At 35.9% G+C, this 13,240-nt stretch overlaps 1 protein-coding gene across 4 annotated transcripts in view; it reads right to left on the bottom strand.

Annotated features, from left to right (window-relative positions):
- Positions 1–8,707: 8,707 nt before the first annotated feature.
- The window catches only part of ATP11B (ATPase phospholipid transporting 11B (putative)), a 121,151-nt gene continuing 116,618 nt past the window's right edge, over positions 8,708–13,240 (bottom strand). For 3 of the 4 annotated variants that reach the window (XM_081234105.1, XM_081234107.1, XM_081234108.1), the window contains one exon: positions 8,709–12,771. In XM_081234105.1, coding sequence (XP_081090231.1) covers positions 12,690–12,771 — 82 coding nt within the window. In that variant the 3' untranslated portion in view covers positions 8,709–12,689. Of the gene's footprint in view, positions 12,772–13,240 lie in introns of all 4 variants that reach the window. The other variant, XM_081234106.1, reaches the window with a different exon arrangement.

Genomic DNA, 13,240 nt, shown 5'->3' with positions numbered 1-13,240 from the left:
CGATTATATGCTAACAAATTGAATAGCCTAGAAGAAATGGATAAATTCCTAGAAACATACAGAAAATCTTCAATTACTAGTAGGGAGATTGAATCAGTAATCCAAAACCTCCCAACAAACAAAAACTCCAGGACCAGATGGATTCACCAGATGGTGAATTCTACCAAAATTCAAAGAATTAATACCAAACTTTCTCAGACTCTTCTAAAAAAACAGAAAAAGGAGGAATGCTTCCAATGTCATTTTATGAGGCCAGCATTACCCTGGTTCCAAAAATCAGACAAGGACACCGCAAGAAGAAAAGTTACAGGACAATATCCCTGATGAATATAGATACAAAAACCCTCAACAAAACATTAGCAAACTGAATTCAAGAATACATTAAAGGGATCAGACACCATGATCAAGTAGGATTTATTCCAGGGATCCAAGGATGGTTCAACATCGGCAAATCAATAAATGTAATATACTACATTGTCATATGACTTTTATCCTTTATTTTGTCAGTCTCAATAGATGGAGAAAAAGCTTTTGACAAAATTCAACACTCATTTATGATAATTCTCAACAAAGTGGGTATAGAGAAGATTCACATCAATACAATAAAGGCCATTTGACAAGCCTACAGATAACATGCTCAATGCTAAAAAGCTAAAAGCTTTTCCTTTAACATCAGGAACAAGACAAGAATGTCCCCTTTTGCCACTTTTATTCAACATAGTATTGGAAGTACTAAGCAGAGCAATTAGGCAAGAAAAAGAAATAAAAGGCATCCAAACCAGAAATAAGTAAAACTCACTATTTACAGATAACATGATATTATATATAGAAAACCCTAAAAACTCCACCAAAAACTATTAAAACAAATAAACAAATTTGGTAAAGTTGCAGGATACAAAATCAATATACAGAAATCTGTGGTGTTTCTATACACAAATAACAAACTGTCAAAAAGGAAAATTAAGAAAACAATCCCATGTACAATTGCATCAAGAAGAATAAAATACTGGGGAATAAATTTAACCAAGGTAGGAAAAGACCTGTACACTGAAAACTATACGACACTGAAGAAACTGAAGAAGACACAAATAAATGGAAAACTAGTCCACGCTCATGGATTAGAAGATTATTGCTAAAATGTCCATACTCTCCAAAGCAAATTATGGATCCAGTGCAATCCTCATCAAAATTCCAATGGCATTTTTCACAGAAATAGGACAAACAATCCTAACATTTGTATAGAACCACGAGAGACCTTGAACAGCCAAAGCCACCTTGAGAAAAAAGAACAAAGCTGGAGGTATCATGCTTCCTGACTTCCAAATATATCACAGTACTCTAATAGAACAGTATGGTATTGGCATAAAAACATATATAGATCAATGGAACAGAATAGAGAAACCAGAAAGAAACCCACACACATATGGTCAATTAATTTACAACAAAGGAGCCAAAAACCTACAATAGGGAAAGGAGTCTCTCTTTTTTTTTTTTTTTTTTTTCTTTTTGCGGTATGCGGGCCTCTCACTGTTGTGGCCTCTCCCGCTGCGGAGCACAGGCTCCGGACGCGCAGGCCCAGAGGCCATGGCTCACGGGCCCAGCCGCTCCGCGGCATATGGGATCCTCCCAGACCGGGGCACGAACCCGCATCCCCTGCATCGGCAGGCGGACTCCCAACCACTGCGCCACCAGGGAGGCCCAGGAGTCTCTTAATAAATGGTGTTGGGAAAACTGGACCACTATCTTCCACCACACACACACACACACACACACACACACACACACACACACACACACACAAAAGCTCAAAATGGGGGGCTTCCCTGGTGGCACAGTGGTTGAGGGTCCGCCTGCTGATGCAGGGGACACGGGTTTGTGCCCCGGTCCGGGAAGATCCCACATGCCGCGGAGCGGCTGGGCCTGTGAGCCATGGCTGCTGAGCCTGCGCATCTGGAGTCTGTGCTCTGCAACGGGAGAGGCCACAACAGTGAGAGGCCCGTGTATCGCAAAAAAAGAAAAAAAAAAAAAAAAGCTCAAAATGGGTTAAAGATTTAAATGTAAGACCTGAAACCATAAAAGTCCTAGAAAAAAATAGGTGGTAAACTCCTTGACATCAGTGTTGGCATTGATTTTTTGGATTTGATATCAAAAGTAAAGGCAACAAAGTCAAAAATAAAAAAGTGGGACTACATCAAACTAAAAAACTTCTGCACAGCAAAGGAAGCCATCAACAAAGTGAAAAGGCAACCTACTGAATGGGAGAAAATACTTGCAAATCATATCTGACAAAGGGTTAATATCCAAAATGTACAAGGAACTCATACAATTCAGTAGCAAGAAAATAAACTATCCAATTAAGAAATGGGTAGAGGATCTGAATAGACATTTTCCCCAAGAAGCCATACAAATGGTACATGAAAATGTGCTCAACATCACTCATCATAAGGGAAATGCAAATTGAAACCACAATGTCACATCACACCTGTTAGAAAGGCTACTATCAAAAAAAGAAATAAGTATTGGTGAGGATGTGGAGAAAAGGGAACTCTTCTACACTGTTGGCAGGAATGTAAATTGGTGTAGCTACTATGGAAAACAGTATAGAAGTTCTACCTATGACCCAGTGATTCTACTTATGGGGATTTATCCAAAGAAAAGAAAAAACATTAACTCGAAAAGATATGTGCACACCCATGTTCACTGAAGCATTATTTACAATACCTAAGATATGGAAACAACCTAAGTGTCCAACAATGAAGAAATGGATAAAGAAAATGTACATACATACATGAAGGAATATTCAGCCATAAAAAAGAAGGAAATCCTGCCATTTGGGACAACATGGGTGGACTTTGAGGGCATTATGCTAAGTGAAATAAATCTGACAGAGAAAGACAAATACCGCATGAGCCAACTTATATGTAGAATCTAAAAAACAAAAACAAGAAAACTGAGCTCATGTATTAGAGAACAGATTGGTGGCTGCTAGAGGTGGGGGCTTAGGGTTGGGTGAAATGGGTGAAGGGGGTCAAAGGTACAAACTTCCAGTTACAGAATAAGTAAGTCATGAGGATGTAATGTACAGTATGGTGACTACAGTTAATACTGTACTGCAAATTTGAAAGTGCTGAGAGATCTTAAAAGTTCTCATCACAAGAAAAAATTTTGTAACTATGGTGAGGGATGTTAACTAGGCCTATTAACCATTTCACAATATATACAAATATCATTATGTTGTATACCTGAAAGTAATGTTATCTGTCAATTATACCTCGATTAAAAAAACAAAAAGTGTGGAAAGATAATCTAGAGAGGAGAAATTATTTCAGACATATGGAGATAAAAGTCTTATGAACTAAATTGAAATATTTAAATAAAATGGATAAACTCCTAGAAATATATAAAATATATAGGAATAACTTGAATAGATTCATAACTGTAAAAAGTATATTAGAAATAGTAGTCAAGGACCTGTCCTCTGAAAAAAACTCACGTCCAAATGTTTTTATTCTATCAAATTCTACCAAACTTTCAAAATAGCTAATTCTATTTTATGCAAGTTGTTCCAGAAACCAGAAAATAGGGGAAGTGGGAGGTCTTCCCAGCTCATTCCTTGAGATTAGTGTAATACTGACTCAAAAACCAGAAACAAAAAAAACAAACCAAGAGAAAAAGGAAAATTATAGGCCGATTTTGTTTATGTATGCAGATTCAAAATCCTAAATAAAGCAATAGTTAAATGAATCCAACAGAGCACTAAAAATAATATATCATGAATAAGCAGGATTTGTGCCAGTAATGCAAGGATTGTTCAATATCAGAAAAATCCATCAATATACTTCTCTATATTAATAAAATAATGGAGTAAAATATTTCATGATAATTTTAGTTGAACCAGAACAATCATTTGCAAAGTTCAACACCTGTCTATAATTGTTAGTAAACTAGGAATAGAAGGAAATATTCTTAATGAGGGAAAAGCTATGTATACTCAAACCCTACAGTATATATCACACTAAATGGGTAAACCTTAGATGTATTCCCTTTAAGATAAGAAATAAGATTAGGACATCCTTATCACCACAAATGTTTAACACAGTATTGGAAATCCTAACACTATTCAGAAAAAAGTGAAGGGACTGGAAGGAAAAAAAAGTAAATCCCCCAAATATTTAGAAGTCAAAACACCTCTAAATAATCCAGGGATCAAAAAAGAAATAAGAAAATATTCTGATTTGAATAACAATGAAAAGATAAAATCTGTGGGAATCACCTAAAGCAGTACGTAGAGGGAAATGTGTAGTTTTAATGCCTTTATTAAAAAGGGTTAGAAATCCATTTATCTAAGCTTCAAAAAAGCCATAAAAGAAGAGCAAATTAAAACCAAAATAGAGGGACTTCCCTGGTGGTCCAGCAGTTAAGAATCCTTGCTCCCAATACAGGGAGCACGGGTTCGATCCCTGGTTAGGGAACTAGATCCCACATGCTGCAACTAAAGATCCCACACACTGCAAAGAGTCTGTGTGCTGCAACTAAGGCCTGGTGCAGCCAAATAAATAAATGAATAAATGTTAGAAAACAAAATCAAAATAGAAAGGAATAATATAGATGACAGCATAGGGCAATAAAAATAAATGGGTAAAATTAACAAAGCCAAAAGTTGATTCTTTGAAAAAATTAATAGACTTGATTAAACCCCTAGCAAGATTGGTCAGGTAAAAAGTCTAGAAAAAAAGCTACCAATAAGCAAAAACAATACATATCCTATAGTCACTATAAGGATAATCAAAGAATATTCTGAACAACTTTATGTCAAAAATATTGGAAATTACATGAAATGGACAAATTCCTTAAAAGATACAACTTACCAAGTTTCACAAAAGAAACAGAAAATGTGAATAATCCTGTGTCTGTTTCAGAAATTGAATTTGTGATCCACAATATTCCCCCCTGCAAAAAAAACACCCCCCAAACCCCTCTAACTAGGTCCAGATGACATCAATGGTGAATTCTTCAAAACATTAAAAGAAAAAATAATAACCTCATAAACTCTTCCAAAAAAGGGGAGGAGGGAACACTTCCCAAATTGTTTTGTGAGGCCAGCATAACCCTAATACCAAAACCTAACAGAGATGGTATAAGAAAATGAAATCACAGATCTATATCCTTCATAAGCACAGATACAAAAGCCTCTAACACAATATTAGCATATCAAACAGCAATATATAAATGGATAATACATCATACCCAAGTGAAATTTATTTCAGAGATATAAAGTTGGTTTAACATTTGAAAATCAACCAAAATAGTTCACCATAGTACCAAGCTAAAACATACAAAACCATATGCTCATCTTGAAAAATGGAGAAAAAACATTTTCAAAACTCAACACCTCATGGTTCTCACCATGTCTATTTAACATTGTACAGGAAGTTCTAGCCAGTGCAATAATGCAATAACAAGAGGCAAAAGGCATGAAAATTGAAAAAACAAACAATTCTCAGATGACATAATTGTGTACATCAAAATCAAAAGCATTCTACACAAAAGTTAAAAAAAATAGAATTGAATGAATTTAGCAAGGTTGTTAAGTTACAAAGTAAAAAGCACAAAAACTAATTGCATTTATGTATAACAGTAATGAGTAATTGGAAGATAAATTAAGAAACAATTCTATTTACCACAGCACCAAAAACCTTAAAAATTTTGAGTTTAACACAGATTTGCCAGATGTCTATACTGAAGACTACAAAACCTTCTTGAGAAAAGACCTAAGATAAATGGAGAGATATACCATGTTCATGGGTTAGAAGAGTCAATATTAAGACGTCAGTGCTTTCAAAATTGATATATAAATTCAGAGCAATCCAAATCAAAATCATATCAGGATTTTTTAAAAAATAAATTGATCACCTGATTCCAAAATTTATATGGAAATGCAAAAAACCTAGGATAGACAAAACAATCTTGACAACGGAGTTGAAGGGCTTACACTACCTGATCTCAAAGCTAGGCATAAAGCTATAGTAATTAAGACAGTGTGCTACTGGTGTAAGGATAAATGAACAGAATTGGAGAGTCCAGAAATAGACCCACATTTATACAGTTAACTTTATTTTATAAATTTTTTGGCCACACTGCATGGCTTGTGGGATCTTAGTTCCCCAACCAGGGATCAAACCCATGCCCCCTGCAGTGGGAGCATGGAGCCCTGATCACTGGACCGCTGGGGAATTCCCCAGTCAGCTAATTTTAAAGAGGCACCAAATGAATTCAATGGAGATAGAGAACATTTTCAACAAATGGAGCTAAACCAAATAGATACTCTTATGGGGGTTGGGAGGAAGGAAGATCCTCAATCCTTGCCTCACATCTTACGCATAAATGAATTTGAGATGGATCAGGACTTAAATGTAAGAGGCTGCTTTCAGAAGAAAACATAGGAAATTATCTTCATGAACTTGGGGTTGACAAGAATATTTCAGATAAGACACAAAAAAACACATAACCATAAAGGGAAAAAAATGGACTTCATCAAAGTAAAACACTCCTGCTCCCCAAAGTCACCAGTAAGAAAATATACAGGCAGAGCACAGACTGGGGGAAAATGCTAGTAATACATACATCTGACAAAGAACTTACTAACATCCTTATGAAAAGGATTCCAACCATTCTGTAATGAGACAAGCAACCTAATGAAAAGAAATGGCCAGAGTCTTCGATACACATTTCAGAAAAAAAAGATAAACTGTCAGTAAGCATATAAAAAGGAGTTACACATCATTTGTTATGCAAATTAAAATCATGAGCTATAATAAAACAACTGGAACTCTCATTATTGTACACAAATGCACAAAAAATGGCACCTACAGTCACTTGGGAAAACTTTTGGCAGTTTCTCATAAAATTAAACATAAACCTAATCTCTCGGCAGTGAGAGGTAGGCTTTTCCCAAGAAGATCCCAGCAGGCTCTCCTGCCTCAGGGGGGCACAGTGCATCCCCAGCTACTGCCACGCCTATGTAAATAACTCAAATGTCCATAAACCAGAGAAAGGATAAATTGTGGGATGTTCATGAAAAGGAACACTACTGAGTAGGAAAAAAACCCTCCAAATTATGGATATATGCAACAGTATGTATGAACCTCACAGACATTGTGAACAACAAAGTCAGATGCAAAAGTGAACAATTCCATTTATATGAAATTCAAGAACAGGTGAAACTGATCTATGACAATAGACAACAGAAAAAAATGGTTACCAAGGGCAGAAGGGGAGAGAAATAAATTTCCTGGACACTTTCTGAGATGATAGAAAAGTTCTCTATCTGGACTTGGATTAGGATCACACAGATGTATACAATGTCAAAAGAAATAGAACGTAATCCTAAAATCTATGCACTTCACTGTCTACAGATTTTACTTGAATACAGACCGTTTTACCTTTAAAATTAGTATTAAAAATCTGACATCAGGGCTTCTCTCGTGGTGCAGTGGTTAAGAATCCGCCTGCCAAGGCTGGGGACACGGATTCAATCCCTGGTCCAGGAAGATCCCACATGCCGCAGAGCAACTAAGCCCATATGCCACAACTACTGAGCTTGTGCTCTATAGCCCGCGAGCCACAATTACTGAACCCGCATGCCTAGAGCCCGTGCTCCGCAACAAGAGAAGCCACTGCAATGAGAATCCTGTGCACCGCAATGAAGAGTAGCCCCCGCTCGCTGCAACTGGAGAAAGCCTGCGTGCAGCAATGAAGACCCAACACAGCCACACACACACACAAACAAATCTGACATCAGATTTTTAATCAGATCTGCCACTTCCAAAAACAGCTGTTCTCACAGATATGTGAACTCACCTCAATTTACAATAGCTTTGTTCTTTGAGTCACTTTTCAAAATAAAACTTGAATTGTTTTCGAATTCACTAAAATTTCTAGTGAAATGCTGTTCATAAAATTTTACTTTCTTGCCCTAAATTTCTTATTAAGAACATGACTCAGGGACTTCCCTGGTGGCACAGTGGTTAAGAATCTGCCTGCCAACGCAGGGACACGGATTTCAGCCCTGGTCCAGGAAGATCCCACATGCTGCAGAGCAACTAAGCCCATGAGCCACAACTACTGAGCCTGCACTCTAGAGCCTGCATGCCACAACTACTGAAGCCTGCGTGCCTAGAGCCTGTGCTCCGCAACAAAGAGAAGCCACCGCAATTAGAAGTCCGCACACCACAACAAAGAGTAGCCCTTGCTTGCCGCAAATAGAGAAAGCCTGTGCGCAGCAACGAAGACCCAACACAGCCAAAGATAAATTTATATATAAAAAAGGAACATGATTCATTATGTTGTACAATAAAAGCTAAAGACCGAAGTACCCTAAAGATAGTCCAAACCCTCAACTCCTTTTAAAATAAAAACAGATGCCGAGATAAATTGACTTGTCCAGGATGTTGTTTCATTTCAGAAATAAAAATACATATATTATATACATTGTCACCCTTTGCAAATACTAACACGCAAAGGCAACAGCTTACCTTTTTAATAAACGTAGAAGAAATAATTACGTGGCAACAGCAGAAGCATTAGAAACAATGACTGAACATCATTAGGAGGTTAGAATATTTTAGAAATAAATGTTATATATATTTATATATATTTTTTAAATGTTATATTTTAAAGCACATTTTTTTTTATTTTAAAAAACTTTAATTTTTAAATTTTTTGGCCATGCCATGCAACATGTGGGATCTTAGTTCCCCGATCAGGGATTGAACCCTGAATTGGAGGCATGGAGTCTTAACCACTGGACCGCCAAGGAAGTCCCAGAAAGCACATCTTTTCTATTCAACTGAGGCATTTCCAAATTTACACTGGCTGGTTTTTCATGAATGATACATTTTCTAGTTGAAGTGTGTTGGTCTTTACAGTTGGTGCATTTGAATCAGACAGCTTTTCAGGAACTGTACCGATAAGCTATAAAACTTGGGTAACAAAAGAACTTCTGGATTTTTGAAAACTGCAGTTAGTGAAAGGCATAATGGAATTTCTATACTCTAATGGAGGGTAAATGTAGTAAAATCTAGCTCAAAAAACCCCCCAAAAACTTGGCAGTGCTGGTTGTGATGAGCAGAGAGAGGCTTAAAATGCATTTAAATAATGGAAAAAGACTTTTACTTACATAGGAAAATTTTTATTTGATAAATATAATTTCATAAACTTTAAAAAATTACTGAGAACTGTACAATAGGTATACTACATTTACTGACAATGCAGATAATTTAGATATTAGACAGCCACAGTGTCTGAGGTCCAAAATTTTAAACTGAGTGTTGTGACAGTATTTCCTACTAATTATTCATAAAAATCTAATTCACCATTATTACAAACATATATCATTAGTTATGATCTATTTTTTGCAGGAATATCATTCAGGTTATCCCACATAAACAGCACTTTAATAATGTTCTATTTTTATGAAAATAGATGACTCATCAGCATAGAAATAAAAATGTCTCTAAAGGGGGACCAAAATTAATAAAACAAGTTTTACATAACTCTTTGGTGTGTTAGTTTTATTAATGCCTGCTTGTATCATACTCCAAATTGATCTTTACAGGAAAAACACAAACATGGATGATCCCTTTCTCCCCAGTCCCCATAACTTTTCAGAGCAGCATATGTTAAAGTTTTGGTATTAATTATAAATTTTTTAGTGGCCGTGACTCCTGCCTATCAGCTAGGAGTCTGAAGCTTACCACAGAAGCCCAATTTCACAATCTTAACGCAGTAGAAACGACCCTGGTCTGAGTAAGGTATTCCCTAACTGGATGATTTGCCTCTGTTTAACCTCCTACTCAGGACAGTGCCAGAGTTTGGATCAGGTCTGGGAAGCCTTTGGACCTCAGGGAGATTAAGGCCCAAGGAGGAGGCTAGTTAAGAGAAATTCAAACTAAATTCTCCCCTTTTTTCTTCTCAACCCCCCAGAAAGGCTGGGTAGCTATAGTTTTCCTGGCCCACACTCTACTCCTTCTGGGGTGAGCCTAATGCTTGCTAAAGCTGAGGCAGGGTGCTGAGTCACCTAAAGCAGCTGATAGGCAATTTTGGAAACTGACTTGGTGCTTGCTGCTATCTTCAGGGCTACAGGCTTCAGGCTAGGCAAAAGCAAGCAAGTGAGGCAAATAGATTTGAGACCACTAACTAGCAGTAACACATGTAGCATCGTACCCTGGTTTTGGCAGATAAGAGTAAGTTAATTATCAACATCATACTTTCCAAAGAATTTTAAAGAAATATGCAAGGGAGAAATTTCTGATTACTCATTATGCAGTAATAGTTTTACAATATGAATATTTAGCACTAGAAAACTACTGCAAGTTTGTAGACAACAGTTACTTTCTTAAATAAACAGAAGAAAACCCCTTTCTTACAAGATAATCTTCCTTTAAATGGAGTAGGTTTTGAACAACAGACTAGGAGAAGCATGTCAGCGGATGCTATTAACTTTTTTCAGATATAAAATTCCTACATAACTTCAAATACTGAATGCAGAAAATTGCATCAATCACACCTTGAGCACCATATAGGCTAGCTGACCTCATGCCTTGCTGTACTTGGTCAGAGACTGCTTGATGGCTTTGCAGTCCTTCCCTAGTGTTAGTAGTCAGTTAAACTGATGGCAAATAAACACTGTAAGGTAGATGTAATGCAGGGCTACTGAACGTCATTTTGTTATATGAACATTTTATAAGACATTCTAAGAAAAAGCAAATTCTGTATTTTTCTCCACTAATACTCTACTGAATATTTTCTGCAATATTTCCTCTTCTGGAACATGAGCTGGTAAGGGTACACACTGTACATTTTATTATCCCTTTACTGTATTTGCAGGATAACAGTATCTTCCTAAACTCAATCTAAGTTAAAGAAGGGCTATTTATGAAAATTAATACTTAGGCTGAAATTCATAACCTAATATCCTTGCATTATTGAAAGAGACAAATGTTGTATTAGCAAGAAAACAGTTTACCAGTGAACAAAGGTAGTGTTAATTCTACCATTCTTTCCCTACCAGCCCAATTCCAGAAGTCTTATATTCATGAAATGGGAAAGGGGTGGAGGGTTGTGCAATAAACCTACAGAAAGGAATTATCATATTCTCCAGGGAAAATTTTGGCAACACCTTACTTAACCATTTCCATACAATTTTGAATGTATATGTACACAATAATATGCTTAGGGATGGGTAACAGTTCTTTAATAATCATTTCCAAGTTTTAAAACATTACTTTTTATCAAAACAAATGACAACACTGGATCTACATAATAAACTCAGGATGAAAATCAAGTACTGAACTGCAGTGAGTTAACGGCAGTAATACACACCTGATTAATCATTTTTAGCATTTACATTTACTGCAGCCATTACCCCATATAATTTAGCATTTTAGACTTTGCTTCATTTACATTCTATAGCCACACCTTATAATGGGACACTGGGCAGATTTCACTTCACTGTAGTAGTCTGCTGTTAAGTTAGATAACGTACACTAACCTAAAAATAACAGGATTCTCATCTGAAATTCTTTATTCTAAAAGCTAGCTTACTGAAAGGCAAGAGCAATTCTGAGCTAGTTACAGAAAGAGGCTCTTCTCATTTTATTGATTTAATTATCCTAATATTTTGATTTGTATAATTAAAAGTATTTGCAATATTTAAATAGTTTTCAAACTGGTTTTTTATTGATTATAGTTGAATTTACAACAGTGTTGTAAAATACTATACACAGAGCCTTCAGATAGACAAAAAAAGCAAATTTAAATATATTAACCAGATTAAAGCATGCAAAAGATCCAATGATAAACACATTAAATAATAATATGCTAATGGTGTCTAATTTACCCACTACAGGTTCTTTACATTGTCACAAAAATAGTAAACATCAATTTGAAATTTGGTGAATGGACTTGATTCCTGATTTATAGGTAAGATATGATATACCCTTTGCATGTATATGGTTAACTTAACTGGTTGTGTTACAGTACATTTAGAGAAGTTTTGGTACTGGTATATATTTACTACCCATACTGCAGTAAATAATGGTTGGAAATGCATTCTCCTAATTTGCTCTGTGAACTTAGAAAGCACTAATGAATGAACAAACATGGGTCACTGAGGGACCAAATTCCTTACTATTCACATTAACTTTTCCCATGAAAAGTTTCAAATATAACTCTAATAAAAAAATAGAGTTTTCAAGGCAAACTTTTCAGCATAATTTATAGAGGCAGATTTAAACAGAAGACTCAATAACCAAGCCATACTAAAAAATACAATTAACTAGGAATTAGCTCCCTTTTCTACCTTGATGTTAAAATATTTATTGGCCTTAGCAAAAGGCTGAAATGCCATCGGGAGTCCCGTAAGCACACGGGGACAACCCAGATAAAGAGATGAAAAATGTCTCTTTATTCATAAATTTTAACATGTTCAGATTTAAATTAAGAGGGCGGCTGACAGGGGTGCATGGTAATGCTTTTTGTTTGTTTGCCATTATGACTCTGAGTGGGCATGAACTACTCCAGAGATTTCAGAAAGTAATTCCGCAGAGGTAGTGTGGCCATTACCAGGATGATCACACTGAATTTTAGGAAAGGAGTTGAAATGGCTCCCACAAAGTACTACTGCCCCTTCAACAAGTAGACGAGTCCATTGTGGAGAGAGTCAAGATGCTCCTGTCGTTGGTATAGAAAGGATCCGATGCACTCCATGATCTAAAGTAACAATAAGAGAAAAGTTTGGCTCACCAGGACCTATGTTTCAATTGAGAAAAAATTTTACTCTAAAACTTAGGACCAAAATGCGATTTGAGTATTAAAATAAGCACTGATTGATTCATTTTTAAATGCTAAAGATAAGTTCTTCTTACTAGCATTGAAGGACCAAACATTCTATTTATATTATACAAAAACTTGGGAAAAATAATGCTCTAGTCATCATATAAAAATATTAGCCAAAATTCATTAGCATTAAAACAATTTCTATAGGTAGTAAAGCATGAGACACTCTTAAAATCTTAATTCAATAAGAAACAAGTTTGTTATTAAGAGGTATGCACAATTGGTTTTACTGAAAAGCAACTAGGCTGTATTTTGACATCACGAAAGCAAACAAACAAAAATCCCACTTACCAAAAGCTTTGGAATGAAACAGTAGTATGTTCATATTATATTATTGTTTCTT

Source organism: Mesoplodon bidens, assembly GCF_964165515.1.
Source record: "Mesoplodon bidens genome assembly, chromosome: 5".
Taxonomy (NCBI): domain Eukaryota; kingdom Metazoa; phylum Chordata; class Mammalia; order Artiodactyla; family Ziphiidae; genus Mesoplodon; species Mesoplodon bidens.
The sequence above is the reverse complement of the archived record's forward strand: the minus strand, read 5'-3'. Positions and strand labels throughout refer to the sequence as shown.